Below are 22,272 nucleotides of genomic sequence, written 5' to 3'. Positions count from 1 at the left end.
TTAGCCTCCTGACTTTACTTTTCTGTCTCAGAATTTCAGTAGCAACCATTTTATGAAAGTCCCTATTTCTGCCACTAGATGGTGCTTTCCACTAAAAGTTTAACATGCAGGACTACTTTTTTTATGATGCACTTGAACAAGTTAGAACTTCATGAAAAAAAAATTGGTAAATAACACACAAATTAAAATTAAACAAAAAAAATCACAGTGTCCCTCTTTTATTTTGGTGGACTTGTACACAAATTGGTAAACAATACATATAATATATGAAAGTAGAATAGAATAGAATACCTCTGTTTGGATCCGACTTCAAAGAGAATGATACAATAAAAATAAAAAATAAAAACCTGGGAAGCTCCAATGGTGATGTCATTTCCTGTTTGCATGACGTAAGGTTGCCCTGGAAGCCGCGGACGCCTGTGAGAGTGACCAACCTAGTGTGAAAAGCCCAAAGCGTCTGGACCAATCAGAAGCCGCCATTGCAAATTAGAACCTAATCATATCAGTGTGGAGGCGGGGCTTAAACCAGGACAAGAGAAGGTAACCAGCAGCATAGTGTCAGACCCTAGCCAGACGCTGTGTCGTGCGCGCGCGTTTGTCTGCATTAAAAAATGACTGAAAAGCGGACATGTGGTCCCGTGAGGAGGGAAAACCGAAGCCTAGCTTGATGTTTGAACCAGAACGAGGACATTTTCTCCCGAAGGAATCGTCTCAGTCGGAGCTCGCGCTTGTTTCTCTGGGTAAGTGTGCACGCGCTGCTCCGAGCTGAAGGAAAAGGGGGGGAAAGGAGGAAGAAGAAAAAAAGGGGGGGGGGTATCTTTGCTTTTAGCGATAGCTACGCAAAACATCGCATAGCTAGGCTTCTCGAAGATTAAAGATACGTAGCTTACTTCGCTTCGCTTTACGAAGGAAGAGCCACATGGGTGGAGATTAGAAGTAACGGGACGGGATGTGGGACAAGAGACTGAACTGTGTCATGATGGGACCCGCGAGGAAAAACGGAAATTACCCGGCGTCCCCGCGAGCTGTTTACGGTCAGTCTGCTGTCAGGACCGCTCACACTTTCCACACATAATAAAATAAAATAAACTCTTAAAAGAATAATGGCCTATTATGTATAGCCTGTTGATCCTAATTGATGATTTATATAATAAAAAAGGGAGAAATACGTCATTTAAAAATAAATAAATACTATGTTTTAGTTATGTTAGTACATGATTTCCTGTTGTTGCCAACAGCTGACCATTTTATTGATCTGTTTATAAATAAATGAGGTGTGAATGTGCAGACATCTCCATGTTTATTCTGTTATTTCCCTGTGAATAGACTGATCCCACAGTTGGAATCACTGCTGCTCCTTTGTTTTCCAACAGCAACATGTCTCTGAAGGAGGGGCCATAAAGGGAAGCCAGCAGCCCCCCAGAGTAAAAAGCCCGAACCCTTACTGACTCTCTGCCATGAAGCCCCTCTTCCCCGGCCGGATGAAATGAGCTGACCCGGCCACGCCATGACAGCGTTCGTCTCCACCGTGGGGCTGCTGCTGGAGATGCTGCAGGCTCTCCTCCATTCCCAGCGCGCGGCCTTTCTCGGGATGGCCGTGTTGGTCGTGATGATCGCCGCAGACTCTCCTGTTGCTGGTAAGTGAACCCTTCCATCCCATCCACTCACTTTCAGACGACGTGTTGCATAACCAGCATCTGTTGCGCAATGTTCATCAAACTTTTAAAGAGCTGGACGATGTATTTAACTCTGCTCTCGCTACACCGGGAGCCGAATTTTGTTCTAAAACCTGCGTTAACGTGGTCAAATCTACTGCTCGGTTATCCACAATGTGATAATATAACATACATTTACATGGATGAATCTAATACACAAATTCCAATCATTATCCATAACTTAATTCAGTTTTTTAAGCATAAAAGTGTCATTTGGTTAAATATAAACTTGTTTCATTGGGTCTGATCTGATAAATGAAGCCTTCAGTTTTCACATTAAATATGAAAAGTTTGACTGAAAATCCCGGGTTAGGGTTAGGGTTTGGGGTAGGGTTAGTTCCTAGACATTTCCGTGCGACACGCTCCTACATTGTGCAGCTGCTTGGTCTTCATAAGTCACTGGTGGAGATGTTGAAACACATGTCTCCGATCCAGGAGATGCTTCACACCACAGTGTCCCGTGTTGTTTTGTTGACCGCCGAGCAGCTGGAGACGTTTCTGTGTTCGTTTTAAAGAGCGGTGGCTTCACAAGCCCATTCAGGTTCCAAATATAAACCTGTTCTGTTGATGGTACTTTATTATGGTTTAAAAGGTGCTATTTGGTCAGTGCGTCATTTACTCACTAAATCAAGAATTTACTAAGAAAAAAACGATGCCAAAATATAAAAAGTGCATCAATCAATTAATGAAAAGAAGAAATGTTGACTGTTTGAATTCCAATCCTGTAACCTGGATTTTAACGCACTCAAAACACGTGCTCACCTCTTTTTCAAAAGGCTAATAAATATGACATCATCCATTTGCCGAAGTAAAAACCAAATAATCTAAACATTCGACAAAGACGGTTTATAAAGCCACCATGTTCTGATGAGAAAAACTTGGATCATATATAAAAAAAATACATTTTATCGCATGGCAAATGATTAGAAGGCAATACATTGTAGTTTATATTTGCCAGTCTAGTGAGCATAGATGAACGCTAGTTTTTGCAGAGACTTTTGGGGAAATTTCCAGGGCTCTCTGGAATTTCAGATTCAGGCACGCCAAAAAAAATGGCCAAAAAACGCCCCGCATGGTGTAGTGATGGAATTTGAACACAATATATGTATTAACGGCGATTTAAAGTTCTCCTCTTACCGCTTGTTTTTGTCCATATGATGAAGCTAAAGGTTGTTTTAAAGAAGCCGGCGCAGTGGAACAGAAGATTTAAGATAGGTGACCGGAACTTCATTTTGGGGCGTGCGTTATCACTTTTTAATGAACAACCAGCAGCTAATCAGAATCAAGTATTTACCCGGACCATGGTACATAAATAATGTGCAGCTGAATTAAAAGTGCTTATGCTATGGTCCGAGTGAATTCTCGATTCTGATTGCCTGCTTGGTGTGCATTAAAAAGTGATAATGCACACCCTTGAAAAAGTAGTTCCGGTTACGTAGCTTAAATGTTCTGTATCACTGCGCTGCTCCGACTTCAACTAGGAAACAAATAGTCCGCTTAATGTGAAAAAAGCGATCCAAACTGAAAAAATAACAAGAACAAAGTACTAAAGACTGGTTGAATATTTATTTCTTTTGCAAGTGACCATGGTATAAGGGGGTCAATGGCCTTTGAAGTGTGCAATATCAGAATTACCGCACTTCAGTGCTTCGTTGGTCATTAACCCTTACTTAAAAAACAAGAATAAACAAACAGGGTGCTAAAACGGTATTTTTTTCTAGGCTTTAACTTTATTTGTCTTGATTTTATTTGTATCGTTTTTGTAGAACCAAGCAGAAAAACCAATCTTTGGACATTGATGAAATTCTGTTTGGTTGTTGTTGAGCGTCACAGCGGCTCTTTTGATGAAGCAGATCAAATGTGAATGTCTGAAATCTGAATAACTAAAGCTGCCCGAAGAGCCTTTATGAAATATTTCGGCATAATGTGCGAGTCAAACATGTATATCAAAAGGAATCAGGGATGTTTCACTGCAGACTTAATGCTCAAACTGAGTCCATAGACAAGATGGAAATTCATACTTTTTACTCCATATTGCAATTGTCAGTTTATTAGTGTGTTTATGAATTGGTTTAAAAAAATATGAAAATAGAATTTGATATAACTAATCAAATTATTGAATGGATTTTCTTTTATTTTTGAATATTAAAAGTCCTTTTTTCCTCTTTGTTCAGTTGGAATAAAAAGTGATGACATCATGTTTTCGCATAGTCAAGTAAAATTAGGTTTCGTAAGAAGACGTTGATAATATATAATTTAAAATAATTGTAAATCACGTTTGTTTTTGGTCTGACGGCCAGCCCTTTTACAGATAAAGTTGATCTTAAAGATAAACCAGATTTTAAAGACACCAAGGGCTGACTTTGAAGTTGCAAAGTTTATGTAGCATTTGCTGCAGTTATAGAGATTATTTACCAATCTCTTCATTTCTTCAAGCCTGTTGTCGAAAGCGTAGCGGAGCTCTGTTCACTTTTTGACCCACTTTGTTGGGCTGAGGGTAACGCAGCAGCCTGGAGGTCATACCAGCTGTCAGCACGGACAGGACTGGATGAAGCCGGTGCTTCTCCTGTCTGCACAAAGACAAAGCCGACCGCTGTGCAAACTCACACTCCTAAGTTAACAGGCTGAGCAGAGAATTGGTGGAGAAAATCCTCTGGATTCATGCAGTGGATGTTCTGATGGGTGTTTGAAGCGTCTCACGTCTCTGGATGATGGGAGACGCTGTAAGCGGAGACGTTTGTCCTTGAAATATTTTGCTTTCCTTCTGTGAATTTTAGACGAGTCTCAGGCTGGTCTTCCTGTACTCAACTTGGCTTCTGCCACGTTTCATTTTCCTATCTCTCATTAGATTTTTAGATCTTTAAAACATTAAACATTTTTAAAAAAGGATTGACATTTTGTGCTTAAAAGCCACTTAACTTCTGCTCAGCGGGGTCGGTGCACCGCTGTGGTTGCTGAGTTCATCGCGGTGAAGTCACGTCTATTTACCGCTGCAATCCACTTCCATGGGAAACTGGATCTGTGTGGGATGACAATGAGCTCTTTCATTATTCAGTAGGTCTGGGGGGGTGGGAGTAGCAGATCGATGGCTTTAGCTTCTGTTCAGCTGTCTGAGCCCCCCGATGGTAGCCGATCTTCGGTATCTGATTGGCTCGTTGCTTCGTCATTCAGATCTTTTGATCTGCTTGGATGTTGGTTTTGTTCTGCATCCTTGTGATGGGACAGTTGGGGCTGGTTTCGGTTTCATGCAACTGTTGCAGAAAATCATTTTCATCTGCTAACATTTTTCCATTTCATTTATAATTCTTTGCGTTTTCATCCCCTGTCTGTGCATTTATCGTCACAAAGGGAATAATAAAGTTTCTATTAGTTTATTTCTGTTAACTTGAGCTCAAATCTTTAGTGTTGCTTTTAGATACAGTCACTGACATTCTGAATACGTTTTTTGGGTTGACACATTCTTTAGGGTGATGTTTATCCGTTAACATTAAGATTTTGATTCAGTTACAGTCACTTTTGCTGATTAGGGCTATAAAATGAAAGCCAAGCTGCTCCTGTATAATTCATAAATAAAGAATACACTTGTTGTTTTTTTACATATCTATTAGTTTTTCTATGGAAATGTTTAATATAATTTGGAAATATGCAGTAATAAATTGGTGTTTGTTAGCCCAGAACCTGCAGGCTGACGGCTAAAAGCCTGTCAGAAGACCTGGAGGTGAAATACAAGATAAATCTGAGAGATTGTGCTTGTTGGGAGAGGAAAACCTCTAAAATGCTAAAGAGAAGAAACGCCTGTTGGTGCTGTACTTTTCATAAAGATGGCTAAAGAAAGTCTTGTGTTTTTTAGCTTTTATTTAGTATCTTCAATGAATGTTTATATACGTGGCTCACTGAAAGGCTGAGGAAGGGCAGCTGTGGTTTGGATCTCCTCTCCACTAATTTATCACATCTCTCCACTTATCTGAATTGCATTGCAGTGCTGGCTTTCCCCTCCCCCTGGCCTGTTTCCTTCTTTCTATACCTCCTTTTTTCTTGTCTTTATCATGAAAAGCAAACAAAAGTCACAAGAAGATTGAAGGAATCTTCACACTAATGCCATCGTAAAAAATCTCACCTCTAGATCGGTGGAAGGAAGATCATACAGACAAAAGGTCGTCATACGTGTGGATGTTTGTGCTTTTCTTTGATCTAATCACAGTTTCTGGATCATAAACTGAGAAGAATGTCTCTTTTTCTTTTGATGCAGCTTTATGGGTTTCAAAATACAAAATAACCTAAAAAACATGCTAAATGAATGGGTATCAACTAGGGATTCAACTATTATTGACTTTCCCCACGATTTGGTTCCAAACAAATGTTATTTTTTTGGGTCACGGTTTTGTTTTGGCTCTATTTGTTTTACAAAACAAAAGCAAAAAATTCAGAAATGCAATTTAGAGAAATTGCCAATAAGGAAGCAACAATAAGGAATTTCAGGTGGCTCACACTAAGCCTGTTTAATGTGATAAAACAACACTGTGTGAAACTTTCAATGTTTACATTATGAATATAGTAGGGATGCAACTCCCAACTAACGGCCTACCAACAGTATATTTTGATTTATTCTCACCTATTGAGATTTTACTGTGTTTCGTCAAAACAGTCTATCTTTCAGATTAATGTCAAAAGTACAGCGGTGGTCCGTAGGGGTACTTAGCCCCCCAACAATCCGTCCAAATGATCATTCAGTGTGTTTTTCAGCTGTTTTAGGGTTTGATTGCTTTTATGTCAGGTCGGGTGATTCTCGTTGACTTTTGGGGTTTGCTCTGATCAATAGTTTCAATTTGTAGGAAGCCATACAAATTTGTTTTGTTGTTGTTGTTTTTTTTTTTTCTTCAAAGCATTGTGCTTCTTGGAATTGATGGTCTTTTTCCATTAAAAAAAAGAAAAGAAATTGCAGTGTATTTAAATCAAACGTTGTGCTGTAGTCTGGGGGATAACATTTACATCATCCAAAATAATTGGCGAGGCCCGGATTGAAAAAAACAACCTTTTCTTGTCTTTGTTTTAAAACGGCACACTGGGAGCTGAGTGGGGGGCCTTGAGCTTTGGCCGAGACTGAGATGTAATTCAACCCAACGGATTAAAAAAATGGATTCTTTCCCATCCTAAAAGCTTCTCTGATAAACCAATTGTCAGCACAGCTGTATCTTGATTGTTTAACTGCTCTTAGCTCACACAGCTCCTGCCAGCTGAGCAGAGCCAGTCACGCAAGGGGCTCCGCCGAAAACAGAACCATGTGTGGGGTTGTAGTTGGTGAGCATTTATACCAAAGGAACCCTTTCTTCTGTCTCTTTCTAGTCAAAAGTACACCGCCTTGAAAAAATGGCCTCTAATCGCACAAAGAACCCATTCATACTTGTGCAAATCTTTTTAGTGTTTTCACTCGCTTATGTTTATTTTTAACTTGTATTTAACAAAAACTGCTGTTGGTAGAAAGTTGGCCTTTAATATTGTATCAACCACCTCTGAATTACCATGAATGAAACTTGAAATCTTACCAAATGTACGGATAAAACCCACACTCACTTGAAAAATGCTTTATCCAAACATAAGGAGGTAACTTGGACTGTTTGAGGAGGTGATGCAAATTGAAAAGACAGTCTTTGTTGTGTTAAAACGTTATAAGATCAGGGACACCCTGCAAGTAGATGTCGATACTTACACCAGTCATTTAAAACCAATTCTGAAGCTCTAATAAATAATTGATGGAAGTGTTTACTGAAACATCGCATCGTTAGAATGTTAAATAAAGAAAATCGGTTGATTTCTAGGTAACACTTGAAAGTTAAAGGTGTGTTACTTCAGTCTTTAGGCTGATGTGGTTTTTCAGGAATCGGTCTCACTTTTGGGGGAAAATCAAAATGATAACTGGGGCCGCGTTATTAACTTTAGCTGGTGACTTAACGGCCATGCTTTAATTTCCTACTGAGCATTAACAAAGGCTGATCGACCAGGTGTGACACACTCATGTTTCAGGGAACAGGTGGCAGTGCAGCGCAGTCTTTAGGCCTGAATACATCTCACTGTTTTTTTTTCCTTCTAACTCAGGGTTTTCACCATCACTAGTCAATATCCTGTGTTTAAGTCCAATATCAGGATCCACCTTCTCCTTGTCCTCGTTTCTACTATCGTCCAATGATCACATGTCAATGTTCTAATTGTCTTGATTAACTCGACTTTCATTGATTCGTTCATGCAGTTTATTTGCCCTAAATGTGAGTAAATCTAATGGTTTATCACAGTTGGGGTGGGTTGAGATAACCTGACATTTTGGGGTCGTATACAGCACTCTGACCTCACATTTCTGCATCCTTAACCAGCGAAATGTTGAGCTGTTCATGTAGCTTAAATGTGTTGTTGTTTTGGTCCAATGATTTCTCAAGGACACACAGTGTTCAGTGTTGATGTGGCCATGGTTAGACCAAACCATGGGTCAAAAATGGAATAGAAATATTAACTGGCTGGTCAGTTGGACTACGTTTTAAAATCTTTCCCTCAGCCATCTGTGGAAGAAAAAAAATCTGTTTCTTCCATTGCTTTCTGTCTTTATGGAACAGGTTACCAGATGTGCTACTTTTAGCTTTCCCCTCATTAACGGTGTGTGTTTCTGTATGTGTGCATCATCAGTTCGTCTGAGTTCTGCATCCCTTTTGTGGGCAGATGATTTGCTTAAATTCAATCTGAAAAACTAGATTTTTTTTTTGTTTTGTTTTCACGTCACGGACAATCGGCTCTCATTTTGACCTGATTCAGGAAGACGGCACACCAACTGAAAAAAAGGAAATAATTCTGTCAAATAATCTGGTTGAACTGAATTACATGCTGGTGTCTTACATTTGGTTGAAAGATCCTCACAGTTGCTAAACTAGTTGGTTTACTGAGGTTCTTACTTATTTGGAACTTTTTATGTGGTTCTTTTGATATTGGTATAGTTTGTAATTGTAGCTAAAGGAATAATAAAATGTATATTTGAAAGCTGAGTCATGGAAACCTCATTACTGTGATCGGTGGTTGGCTCATGAAGCATCACCCATCAAACCTGCCAGCTGCTTTTGGTTAAAAGCAAAGTAAAACGGTGATGGATTAACATGTTTTCAGCCTCGTCCATTAATGTTTTCCCAGCATTAATACAATTTTTGAAGACTGTTTTTTGCCAGTCATACCTCTGAATCGATTCAATCTCATCATTCTTCATCATTCGGCGGCTCCCTTCAGGGAATCATTTGTTTGCTTCCTTATGGACTGAAAATGTTGTCATCCGTGCCGTCTGATATCCGTCACCAACACACAAATTGACTTATTCTATCAAATGTTAAAATTTCAGTTTATAATTTGTTGTTCCTATTGTCACAGTTAAACGTTTCAAGAGCAGAAGAGATTACAAAAAAAAACAGCCATGTACACAACTTTATCTGACATGGTTAGCATTCACAAAAAGGCCATGTGGTGGATGTAAGCTGGCACTGCATATTAGCAATAAATTAAAAGTCCACAAAGCAACTTCTAAGCTACAGAGTTTAGAAATGAAAACATACGACTGAACACAGAGGGAAACTGTATTCCTATGGCTGCCATTTAGTTGAGTTTTTTCTTTAAAATGTACTGATGTGGTAAAACAAAATTCTGACTAACATCTGGTATTTTTTGTTGGAGTTTTGTTGGGATCATTTATAATTAAAAACAATTTAAGTGAGTAGTATTAAACTATACAAACAGAACCTAGTCACTGAACTGTCTCAAACCAAAGCCCATTTTTGTTTTTCCTCTCAGATGAGGTTCTGTTGGACTTCACACAGCCCCCTTTGGGATTTCCTGGCGCTACTGCAAGTTCAAAAGGATTAGAACCATCAGCCTTACCAGATTCACCACAGATGACTCAGAGGCCAGAGTTTCCTAATCCCCTTCCAATCAATTCTGAATCAACCCATGAGACTTGGACCTCCCACTTCATTTGGAGGCAAAGTACAAATGAAAAATCCAAACCCGTAATGCAGAGGGATGCTGTCACAGAGGAGCCGCATACTTCTGAATCGTCTTTGTCAAGAACAGCTGAACCTGTTCCAGGACTGAGTCAACAGTTTGAGGAAACAGCTGACCGTATCACAGAGAGGAATTTAGAGCTGACACATTCAGGATACCAGACATCCTCTCCCCTTCTGCCTCCTACAAGAACCAAGCATCAGAATTCATCCATAGCTTCCTTAAGCTCATCTGCTACTGGTACCTCAATACCCTATTTAGCCATCTATTCTAATGATAAGAGGACGTCTAACATTCAGGAGGCTGTAACTGCAGAGAAGACTTTGCCTTCTGGGATTTTAACACGCGACAGGCCTCCTAATTCCTCTGTTTCTACCACTTTGGCAGAAGAACCTTTTAGTCAACGAGTGGAATCGAGTCAAGCGAGCCCCATCAACTTTTCATTGGTGGGTAGCTTACCAGAACACGAGGAAAACATGCTAAGCTATGACAAGATTCACTCTCCTGGCTATAATGTGCCTTTAAGCACCTCTCAACCTACACTAAGTTCATTTGAACCCAACGAGTTGCCTCCTGAGGACTTTTACCCAACCAACACCATGGAAGTGGACTGGGGTTCTGGAGATTATTTAGAGACGATGTCTTACTTTAATTCAGACCAAGACAGTTACCCTTTGGTCACCAAGGTGCTATCTGATCCATATGATCAGGAGGAATACACAGAAAGCTATGACACATCTTTTCCTGCCAGAGTAGGAATCTCCCTTACATCTTTGCAGCATCTTCATGTGTCTCCTTCACCTAGTCTCTTCACCACATACAGTACCATTGTGCCATACAGACATCCTTCTTTAACCGCCTCAATACCTCACCTCACCGTGGAGACTACTCCCACTCCTATGACTGATGTACCTGGAGAATCCGACATAATGTGGGCAGATTCTGTCACAGTTCAACCCACATATGTCCTGCTACCTGACATGAACAGCTTAGAGTACTACACCACCCAACTAACCAAGGATGGCTTTGACGTCAGAGCTGAAGAAAATGTTACCGCTGTTTTGATGAACTCAACAGAGGTTTCTCCCATAGAGACGTACACCCACAGTTCAAATGCGACTATGGAGGAATCTTCCAGTGAACTGTCAGGGTTTGGGCCTCTGGAAGAATCCACCACAGAGGACAGCCGTCAACTGATTAATTCCTCTGCTCCTATTCTTTATCCTTCCATTGTCCCAACCCACATCCTATATCCCTTGTCTTCCAGTTGGATGGTTGGTGATTTATCCATCACTGATTTGTCCATACAGACATTCACAGACAGCACTGCTTTATCCAGCATTTTGCAGCCAAGTGAAACACCTTTGCTTCCAGAAGATTCAATGTCCGCCTCATCTCTCACAGATGTCCATTGGTTTGTCACAGAGTCTTTGCCAGAAGGTACCATACACACATCTGCTGTCTTAACGTCAACTGTTGCCTTCTCTCCGGTACTCACTGATATCCCTGTAAATGATTCTACTTCTGATACAACGGATGGAACCCACCAGAACCCGATTTTGTCTACCGAACACACTCCCAGTACCTACTTTACTGATTTCACATCCCACAATGCCACCTTAGACCCCCTGGTTATGTCTGGTGATCAGGGTGTGACTGAAGACGGAAAGGACCACACAGGTACGCTGATCTCAACAGCCAGTGAAGTCAGAACTCTCTCTGCCTTACCAACAAGTCCAGCTGCCACGACTACCCCGTATGAAGGGACGAAAGGTGCTTCTGCCACGACGGAATCGTCTTCCACCGTCGGCTTCATCTCCCCTACCAGAGAACAGACTTCAGCCCCAGCTACAACACCAAGACAGTACCTCTGCAAACTCGACAGACCTTCTTATTTGACTAAAATCGGTAATTCATACACCTCATTTGAGTTTCTCTTAATTGTGTAACGTCATCCGTGTATTTAAAATGAAATCAAATGTGTTGTGTTGAAGATTTTCCTTCTGGAGCCACTGTTGGATATGCCAAGTCCCAACTGAGAGACTTGCTCAAACTGGAGTTCAACAAATCAGTGGAGCTCCAGGTAATATTTTCATTTTTTTAATCACTAATTCTAAGATCTGTTTTTAAATTTACCACATGTATGCTAAAGGACAGAAGTAGACTCCAAAGTACGACAAGTTCTGTGAAGTCTTAAATCATAAGAGTCTGAAGACTTCAAGAAACAGTAAATGAATGGAGATTTGTCATTGTAGGTAGTGGACCCCCCACCAAAACTTGTTATCCGGGTCGTGTCAGGATCCGTCATATACACGGCCATATCTGTTGTCAATGGACTGCAAAGGTCTGGACGCCGATTCCTTTATGTGGCTCCTAGTTTGACTCCACCAGACCGTAAATATCAGGTCCACACAGGTAAATGTCACATTTATTTTTCTTCTTTTAAAGTTTTTATCAAGTTACCAAAAAAAAAGCAAATTGCTGATGTAGTTTTGTTTTATTCCTATGTGTTTTTCTTTTAATCTTCTTGTACCGGTATATTTGAAACCATCCATGTTCTCTTCATTTGCAGTGCTACAGTTTGTCCCGGGCCACATCGACGTTCGGTTCTGCACCTTTAGCGAGTCCATTGAAAGAGGCTTGAGCAGGGCCTTCGCAGAAGTGCGCCGGCGCTCACAGGCGTCCACCAACTTCACCATGCACGTGAGTCACCGGGGGAGGAAGGCATGTCTTTTGCTGCTGATTTTCCCTCTGTGAATTAATTTTCACTATCATAACAAAAGCTTGGAAGAGTTGAAGCCGTCTAAGGCTCTTCCCATCATTTTATCGGCGGCCCTTTGGAACATCTGCATCAAAACTGAAAGATGCAGATTAGTGTCAAAAAGCATCCATCCATCTGTCCCTCCATCCATCCATGCAAACCTCTGTCTGTCCGTCCGTCCGTCTGTCTGTCCCTCCATCCATCCATCTATCTGTCCTTCCATCATTCATCCATCTGTCTGTCCATCCGTCCCTCCATCCGTCCATTCATCCATCTGTCTGTCCCTCCATCCGTCCGTCTGTCTGTCCCTCCATCCATCCGTCTGTCTGTCCTTCCATCCATCCGTCTGTCTGTCCATCCATCCATCTGTCTGTCCCTCCATCCATCCGTCTGTCTGTCCCTCCATCCATCCGTCTGTCTGTCCCTCCATCATTCATCCATCTGTCTGTCCATCCGTCCCTCCATCCGTCCATTCATCCATCTGTCTGTCCCTCCATCCGTCTGTCTGTCTGTCCCTCCATCCATCCGTCTGTCTGTCCCTCCATCCATCCGTCTGTCTGTCCATCCATCCATCCATCTGTCTGTCCCTCCATCCATCTGTCTGTCTGTCCCTCCATCCATCTGTCTGTCTGTCCCTCCATCCATCCGTCTGTCTGTCCCTCCATCCATCCATCTATCTGTCCCTCCATCATTCATCCATCTGTCTGTCCATCCGTCCCTCCATCCGTCCATTCATCCATCTGTCTGTCCCTCCATCCGTCCGTCTGTCTGTCCCTCCATCCATCCGTCTGTCTGTCCCTCCATCCGTCTGTCTGTCCCTCCATCTATCTGTCTGTCCATCCATCCATCTGTCTGTCTGTCCCTCCATCCATCCGTCTGTCTGTCCCTCCATCCATCTGTCTATCTCTCCCTCCATCCATCCATCCATTTTCCAAACCTGCTAAAACCCTTTCAGTCACTGGGTTGCTGGAGCCTATCCCAGCTAGTATCCTGCAATGGTGGTTTTCCCTCTTTTTGGTCTGCCAGTCTATTGGAAGGCTGGGTCAAAGCACCTTTAAATTAAATTTGTTATGCAACAAAGGATTTAGCAACACATGAATATCTCTACACATATATCATGTTAACTCTCAATACTTTTGAATTTTTGTCTTTACCATAAACCCACCCAACAACTCTCATGATAAAGTTTGTATTAAATCTGTCTGAACCTTCAATTCAGTTGCTTGTTACGAAAAAGTCTGAGTTTGAGTCGAGCAGTGAACATTTTAATAATATAGTATATATATTTTATACGATGTTTGTTGCTTCCCTTTTTGTTTGTTGGATTGCAGTCTCTTCAAAGGAGGGACTAGAACGACAATTTTTATACAAGAAAAGTTTCTTTGCCCAAAAATATGAACAACACTTGATAAGAAGCTGTTTGGGTCGTTTGATCATAACCAGCACAAAAGGTTCTGAATGATCAGATTAAATTTGTTTCGTGTCATGTAGACTTCCTGTAATGTATGAATAATTCTAGCACTGCAGTATTTTCTGAATCTGTCTTGAACCTTTTTACAGATCATAAACATCACCACAGCTGCTCCCGGCAATGAGGAACAACAGTCGAGGTTTCCAGTGGACATCACCTTCACCATTAGCGGTACCAGGGGTTACCTGACAGGGTCAGAGGTCAGTGACGCTCTGATGACCCTCACGGTGGTGGAATTCAGCTTCTACATGGGCTTTCCTGTACTTCAGATCGCTGAACGTGAGCCTCTGGAGATGATTTACTCAAGTTTTGATTCTATTTTAAATGTGTTTTGCCAACATTGAACTGAATAAAAAAATAAAAGGATCTTTTTCCACCAGCTTTCCATTATCCAGAGCTAAACACCAGCCAGCTGCTTCGCTCCACCTGGGTCAGAACAGGTAAAGGTTCTGTCCTTCATGCTGTTGGAAAGTATTTAACAGCTTCTTTAAGTACTTATTCTCCTCCATGTAGTGCTTCTGGGTGTGCTGGATCACGAAGTGAGACAAAGGACTTTCCAGGCTAACCTGGAACGCCGCGTGGCCTTGTTGTTCAGAGAAGCCTTGGGATCGGTCAGACGAGTCAGAAGAGCCACCACCGTGGACAACAGCAGCATTCAGGTAGTTTATTTACAGACTGATGCAGAAACGTAAATGATCACAACACGTTTGCTGCTCTGATTTTGACCAGTCTGTCCTAAAGGCTGTTCTAGAAGCACTAAAATGACCTGAACAGAGGTCTCATTATGGGTGTTTGGTGGGAAGAGGAAGCTTAGCAAGCTCTGGGTTTTGTGGGTCCTCTCTGCACCTGCTCATCTCTGAGGGGACAGTATGTGGCCCTGTCTCCGTGGCAACAACATCCCCTTTACTCAGGGACATGCCACGTAAAGAGCGCCACCTAAAGGTTTTTTTTTTGTCCGATTCCTCCTCCACATTTCTAGCTTTTTTTATTTTTACATGATGGCTTTGGCAGTTCTAGCTGTGTCCTGCAGCTGGAACAATAAAGTTGGAATTCAAATGATTATTCTGAATAGTGGGAGCAACACTTTTATTTAAAAACTGTGATTAGAGCAAAGAAACACACGTACATACTTTGTGAAATCTAATTTTTTTAAAATGTTCTTAAAAAAAAGAGTCGGGCGGGAAGATTAATACATGTTTGCATGATTCTACCTCCTTCTTAGAAACAGCCAGAAGGAGGTCAGTCAGCGTCAGCATGTGAGTGGAGAAGTCTTTCTGTGCAGCCGCCGTGCCTCAGGCGGCTTCTCCGGACCGTCCTGACAGACTAAGAACAGAGTTGTCGCCTTTGAGAAAGGCCTGGCCAGACATGTAAAAGCGCATTGACACACTTCCATCTTTGCTCTGTAATAACGAACCAGATTTGAGTCCGAGCTAAGATGCACCCTCAGCCGTTTCCCATCAGCTCTGCCACGACCTGCACTCCGGTGTTTTTAGTCATTCAGACAGCAGACCGTGTTCCTCAGGGCAAAAAGGGGCAGATATGTGCACACGCATGATCTTTGTTTTGAGCCCCATTGGAGTCTGTCACCAGATGTTTGTATTCCTGGGTTAAATGTATCAAAAATAAAAATATCCTCAGGTGTTTTCTTGACAGATTATAGTGTTTTCCAGAGCCTGGTTTTCTAGAAAGCCATTTTTTTATGTGAAGCTTTTGCTCATTAGGCTTCATCAGAGATTCCATCCATAATTCATTCACAGAGTCCTCGTTTATCAGTTCTGTCTTCATTTTTAGAAACGGCGGATTTAGCTCTGCCTGAAAGACACAAGGAAATGTAAAAGATCTGCAGGGAGAGCATGGAAATGAAAACACACACATAAACACAGGCGCGCCCACACAGACGTTTAGACGCACACGCACAATGACACACGTGTGCTTACAGACATGCACACACGCAGACGCACAGAAATGCACATGTGCACACATGCAAACACGTGTGAGTGTCTGGGTGCATGCATGGGCGCACCTGTGCATGCTTGTCGGTGTGTGTGTGGATGGGGGTGTATGTGTGTGTGTGTGCATTTGTGTTGGTGTGTGTTTGTGGTGCAGGCACAGAGATGCATGCATGTCACACACGTATAAACAGACGCGCACACACACAGACACCACATGTGTTCAAACACCTACATAGACAAATACGAGGAATAATGTTTTCAGTTTGTCTCTGAGGTAAATCTTTTGTTTTTTTTCGTAGAAAATAAGGAAACTTTATTATGATTTCTGCTTTCTTTCTTCTCCTCTTTTGACAAATCAAATGTGTTCGAAATACTAAATTTTTGTATTATTAACTTTTATTATTATTTTCTATTCCTGTCTTTAAACGTTGCTTTGCTTTGTATTTTATATGAAATGATAAACATGGGTTTTCAGTGCATCCTTTTCCTGTTGCCGTGAAGATGACGCAGCTTTCTTTCCCTCGCTGATCCTCCAGGTTGTGGCGGCGAGTCGTCTGGCAGGTGAGGACCACCCGCTGGAGGTGGTGTACTTCGCGGAGAGTCCCGGCGGGGAGAGGATGCCTGCTGTTCAAACAGCCAACCTGCTCAACAGCCTGGATATTCAAAGGGCTGCCATTGTTTTGGGATACCGTGTGCGCGGCGTTTTGGCTCAGCGTGAGTATTTTTCCCATAATGCCAATAGCATGTGTTCAAGGGCTGCTGAGTGCAGGTGATTTGAAGAAGGTCCTTGAGCTTTCACAGCGAGTCAAAACTCCCGTGGGAAAGGTTTTTTTTTTTTTTTTTTTTTTTTCGTCCCTGCATAACGTTTTCAGTCTGAAACAATGAAAAGTCTCTCTGCTAGAGATTTCTCCCTGATTCAAGAAAAGATTATTTGATGTTGCTCTGGTGGCAGCACAATTCATGTTCTCCTGTCTTCTTTTGCGTGTTTGACCTCTTTTTAACTTCCCCCAAAATCCCGTCTTTGTCATCAGAAAGACAAATTATTCATGAGGGTGTAATGGGAGCCCCCAAAGGGGATTATTTTAATTCCTTCACTGTGCAAACTCTTTTCTTCAAGGGGATCAACCCCGTTCTTCTAGAAAAATCTTCATCACACATGACTGTTCTTCAGGCTCCTCTTGGATGTGTTTTTCCCCCCTGAAGCTGTAGAGAAGGTGGCGTCATCTCCATCCGACAAAGAGAACGCCAACGTTTGGATTGGCGTTGGGGTGGTGGTCCCCCTGCTTGTGGTGCTCCTCATCCTTTCCATCCTCTACTGGAAGCTGTGCCGCACAGACAAGCTGGAGTTCCAGCCAGACGCCATGACTGCCATCCAGCAGAGACAGAAGGTATGTGGCCGCACACCTCTGTACCTGCGGCGCTCTGCTAGCAACGTCCTGGTGGTAGCAATTCCCTCGCTGTTCAGTGAACTATATCGGACGTTTGCCGTTATTTCAGGTTGTCCGAATCTAGGATTCCAAAATCCAGTCTCTGTAAAAAACAGTGTGCATTGATACCCACTAGATTGACAAATACAGACCACAATGCTTTGTGTTTGATTGATTTGTCCTTTAAAAAAGAAAAAAGTATTTTTTATAAATGATCCAGGTTTTCATCATTAAAACTCAGTGAATTCATAAATAGTCTTAAAAATGATCATAATTATAAAGATTTTATATCCGTCAATGGTGTTGTTATCTTTGCAAATCCAGCGTACTGTTAAGTTCCTCAGTATGTTTAGTCTTTTAGGGTTTATGGAGTAGAAAAAGGGAAAACGAACCTAACCCAGGTGTGTTTGGAGTAGCAAAACCTGACGATCAAGTCATAATAGTGAAATAGAAATAAAGATCAATAAATACAATATTTATTCAACAATAGATATAAAAAATATATATATTTCAAAATTGAATTTTTTATTACACTTTATAAAATAGAATTATTTTAAAATAAATGGCATTTTTAGTATTAACCAATTACACACTTTAATTTAAAACTTTATTTTGAAATGCAATTTCTAAAAGGATTTTCAACCACAAAACACTTAAGGTATATAGAAATACATGTACTTAGATTTAAAGTGGCGTTTTAGGAGCTTCTGGGGTAAAATCATTGACTGTATCTGAAAACTGGACTGAGTATTCTGGTCATTGGTCCGAATCAGTCCAAGTCTGCCTTTCCATGGCAACCACTCTCACCTATCAGAAATGAGCTTGTTGAAAGGCCACGCCCCTACCACTTTAAAAGCCGACTACATTCAAGCTGTCAAAGGTTTTTTAACATTGGACGTTTGGGCCGGCAGGCTCCACCTACTTTAATTGAGACATACGATTGGTCAGGTTATAACTTGAACTACAGAAAAACAATATAATGACCAATAAGGGAAGAGGAGGAGCTAAATTGCAGGAGCTAAAAACTGTAAAATGGTACGATACGAATTGCAAATTGCACTGAAAAATACATAATTATTGTATTTTATTTTGAAAGGGGAAATATTTTGGTTTAAATTTTGGAACTCTGGCATTCTTTTAAAAGTTCAATTCGACTTCAACATAATTAGCCTAATTTTCTTTGTGTTAGAGTCCGCCGTACGAACGTTGATTGCGTCAACACTGGAGCCAAATCTCTGGTGTTTTAGCGTTAGCTGTTGATTCAGAAATGTTTGCGTCCCTCCTGCGGCTCCATATCTGTTACCTGAGCAGCAAACAGCCATCTTAGCGACACCTGAGACAGACGGACCCCAGAGTCCAGAAACATCTAAAATCCACAGCCAGGGGTTCTGAACTCTGGAAGCAGCCGCTCACCGGAGGTTGGCCTGTAAATAATTAAAGCAGCTCTGTCTGGACGTGCTCCCCAGCCGCTCCCCCAAGAGGAAAGATCAGTTTTTATGCTCCGGAATAGCTCAACAAGTACCACTTTTTATCTTAAAAGTCTAAAAATAAATTTGGCTTCAACCAAACGATGAAGAAGATTTCATCAAAACTTCAGCTGTTGGGTTGAAATAAAGACGGAGCTAATCTGGACTGAAACGACCGACTGAATAATTTCCTTTCATCGCCCTGAGCGCGCCGCCAAATGTATGTTTCATTTATTCCCCCAGATTGGAGACGTAAATCTTTTTATGTTTCAGCTCTAGAACTTCTTCATGCTCGTGCTTTTGCGGCTCTTTTATACTTGGGGAAAAAATTCACCTGAAATGTATTTTTGTTCCAAATCCAAATCATTTGTTTTCTTTTTGTGTCTGTGGTGAAAGAGCTCTCTGTCCCGGTATCCTCTCCATTTTGGTTTAAAACTGTGTGATTTTTAGGAGGATAAAAGATTGTTCCGCCCATCAAGATGAAAGCTTTAATCCATTTTTATTATCAAGCTAAGCTATGACAAAAAAAGGCATTTGGTTGCAGATTTCTGCAGTTATGAGTTTTTTATGAAGTCAAGTGAGAATCTGAATGAAAAACCAGAATTGGAATTTTGACGGAAAACTTAAAACTAGAAAAATGAAATTGTGTATTAAATATATTTGGGAGAAATATTTAAAAATTAAAAAAATTAAAAAATTAAAAATTAAAAAAAAGACAAATTTAAAACTTGAATTCAAGAAAAACTAAACCAAACGAAAAATGTTTTAAGTGACAGTTTTTGTTTCGTTTCTTCCGTCTTCACTTTCAATCCTCAATCTACAGATTCTATGCAGAATTTTCACTTTTGGAGCCTCATTTAATGTGGGGGCGGGGCTTTAAGCCCATTGGCTATGATTGACATCGGGTGACAGGTTATAAAGGAGGATCAGCACAACTTCAGGCCGCATCAGAGGAGGGATGACTCGACAGCAGACGCTGTTCTGGCGTGGAAACGACATCACCGTTACCTCTATCACATGACCTCACTCACGTCCCAGCAGCCAAGGGGTTCAAAGCCACTCCCCCACATGCAATTAGGAGCAACTCTAAAAAAATCTGAATTGAAGCTGTAAATTGAGGACACGAAACAAAAAGGGAGAAAAACGGGGAAAAAACACAAGTTAAAAATGCAAAATAGCAGCTTTTATTCATAAACATGATTGTTATAGTTTATTTTTTTAAATTCAAGTTTCAAATTTACAATCTTATTTTTTCTTTTAGGTCTAAACTTAAAAACAAACAAACCAAAAGTTCACTTTTATTTTTTATCTTTTGAGCTTCCAATGTGTATTTTTGAGTTTAAAACTGTTCAAATTTACAATCTGGTTTCTCTTTAAACTAATCCTGGTAAAAATAATCCTTCATCTGTGATTTTTCAGCCTGTTCTGATGCAGTTGAACATCTGACGTCTCTGCAGACTTTAGAAAAACTGTGGATTGTTGCTGTTTTTTACTGACAACACTCATTTTTTAATGTTTAAAAAGCCGTTTTAGTGGATCATGTGTTTGGTGAGCCCTTAAGGCAGTTTTGGAAAATTCCAGTTCCTTTTGTTGTTGTTTTTCCTGGACTCGTGTAGCTTTTTGTGACCCCCTGCCATGTAAGAAGCAGCACTCCAAACACCAGCTGGCTTCAATCATCACACTTGACCTGAACATTAAATGTTCCTACTTGACCTCTAACCCTTATTTGTGCTTCCATTCAGACTGGATGAAGCTTCATAAATGCGTAAATGTCCCTCATGACGCGTATAGATGTGACCGCTATGTTGTCTGTTCTCAATCAGCCCACCGATGAGTCCTCTCTTCATCAGCCACTGCCTCCCACTAAACAGGAAATTGAGTTTACTGAGGATGAGGAGGAAGGGGAGTATGATGAGGAGGAGGAAGAAGAGGATGAAGTAAAGGAGATGGAGGTTGGAAAGGGGAAGGTACCTTGCAGTGTCTGATAGTTTGTAGTAAACTTATTTAGTTAGTGCTGTTGTGTTTGAAGTCGCTCGCGATGAATGGAGCTTTTTAACAAGGGCTGCCAACGCGTCCCAGGTAGAATGGAGCCCATCAGCTTCATCCCAGGATCAGCTTCTCCTCTTCTTCATTGCTCCCGCTTAGAGAGCCGATGCTCATCCCGAGAGCAAAAACAGAATGAACAAGGACCTGGAAGAAGAAGAGGAGGAGGAAGAAGAGGTGGAGGAAGAGGAAGAAGAAGAGGTGGAGGAAGAGGAAGAAGAGGAAGAAGAGGAGGAGGAAGAGGATGGTTATGGGAAACCTAAAGCAGGAGTGAGACCACCGGAGCGACCAAAGAGCAAATCTGCTCCAAAAAACCCAGAGGCCACGAAGGCAGAAGAGAAGACAAAGGTTGTGTCTGAAGGGAGGAGAGCCCGGGAGGTACACATGAGGCAGTCGCCATGGCAACCGGTGCGTGTTTGTGTAAATGTGACACGGTTTGGTTCTAGCAGTAGACGCAGATTTGGCTGTGATCCTGGTGTTGTTGTAGTCCGTAGACGCCGTCTTTGTGTTGTTCTGTAGCGGATGCTGAAAAATGTTTACATGTGATCAGATGAGGTTAGCATGTAGTATGAGTAGCACAGATATGTAGTTTATTGTTTCGAGGGGGGCGGGGGGGATACTTCTTCGGAAGTTTTTGACGTTCTGCGCTCACTTATTTTGCTGCAGATTAGTTGTGCCCCCCTGGAATTAGCAGATTTAAAGTGCAGATTACGGGAGTCCTTCACTGCCCGTTTCTGTCGGAAGACCCTCAGGGTTTCACACAGAAACAGTCAAACAGCCTCCATCTCCAGCCTCCACCCCCCCACCACCACCACCTCAAAGGAAAAGCAAGCAGCTCTGTGTTTACCCAGACCTCTTTCTCTGTCCTGCTTTCTCACAGACATCTTCTTTATCCATTGATTCCCAGCTGCCTCTCTGCCCCTCTGGAAACCCCAGACTTTTAGTTTTTTAGCTAATTAAGTCTCAGAACATGTTTTCCGATCCATAGACTGTCGTCACGTTTCATCACGCATATGTTTTAGTTCATTTAGTTTGTTTTACGTTTTATTTTTCCACTCTGTTATTAAGAGCAGAGTGATAATAACTCACTCCTGCTGCTTCTGCTGTAACTCTTTTCATCCTTTTTGTTTACATTGTTCCTCCTTTCACTCCTTTTTCTGCCCCTCTGCTCAGTTACAGGCTCCCAGCGTGAAGGGCTTCGACTTTGCCAAGCTCCATCTTGGCCAGCAGAGCAAAGATGATGTCATGGTGATCCAGGAGCCCGTCCCACCGGCGCCTGCATCCGGCCCGCTCCCGACAGCCATTAAGCAAGGCCCCAGTCCATCCGACAACGGCGAGATCGCCACGGCCAGAACCTCGGCTTCTTCCACCAAGGCCTCCCACGGCGGGAGACGGAGAGAGAGGTCAGTGAT

The 22,272-nt window shown here is 41.7% G+C and overlaps 1 protein-coding gene across 6 annotated transcripts in view; it reads left to right on the top strand.

Annotated features, from left to right (window-relative positions):
- The first annotated feature begins 441 nt into the window (after positions 1-441).
- Positions 442-22,272, top strand: part of LOC101162679 (UPF0606 protein KIAA1549) — a 32,637-nt gene continuing 10,806 nt past the window's right edge. For 3 of the 6 annotated variants that reach the window (XM_023956096.1, XM_023956095.1, XM_023956094.1), the window contains exons 1-12: positions 443-740; positions 1,374-1,637; positions 9,531-11,648; positions 11,735-11,823; positions 11,996-12,155; positions 12,313-12,443; positions 14,062-14,251; positions 14,353-14,412; positions 14,486-14,631; positions 16,461-16,638; positions 17,128-17,312; positions 22,034-22,263. In XM_023956096.1, coding sequence (XP_023811864.1) covers positions 1,508-1,637; positions 9,531-11,648; positions 11,735-11,823; positions 11,996-12,155; positions 12,313-12,443; positions 14,062-14,251; positions 14,353-14,412; positions 14,486-14,631; positions 16,461-16,638; positions 17,128-17,312; positions 22,034-22,263 — 3,617 coding nt within the window. In that variant the 5' untranslated portion in view covers positions 443-740; positions 1,374-1,507. Of the gene's footprint in view, positions 741-909; positions 1,035-1,373; positions 1,638-9,530; positions 11,649-11,734; positions 11,824-11,995; positions 12,156-12,312; positions 12,444-14,061; positions 14,252-14,352; positions 14,413-14,485; positions 14,632-16,460; positions 16,639-17,127; positions 17,313-22,033; positions 22,264-22,272 lie in introns of all 6 variants that reach the window. The other 3 variants (XM_023956092.1, XM_020704289.2, XM_023956093.1) reach the window with 3 other exon arrangements.

Source organism: Oryzias latipes, chromosome 6, assembly GCF_002234675.1.
Source record: "Oryzias latipes chromosome 6, ASM223467v1".
Taxonomy (NCBI): Eukaryota; Metazoa; Chordata; class Actinopteri; order Beloniformes; family Adrianichthyidae; genus Oryzias; species Oryzias latipes.
Note: the sequence above shows the minus strand (reverse complement) of the source record. Positions and strands in the feature narration are given on the sequence as shown.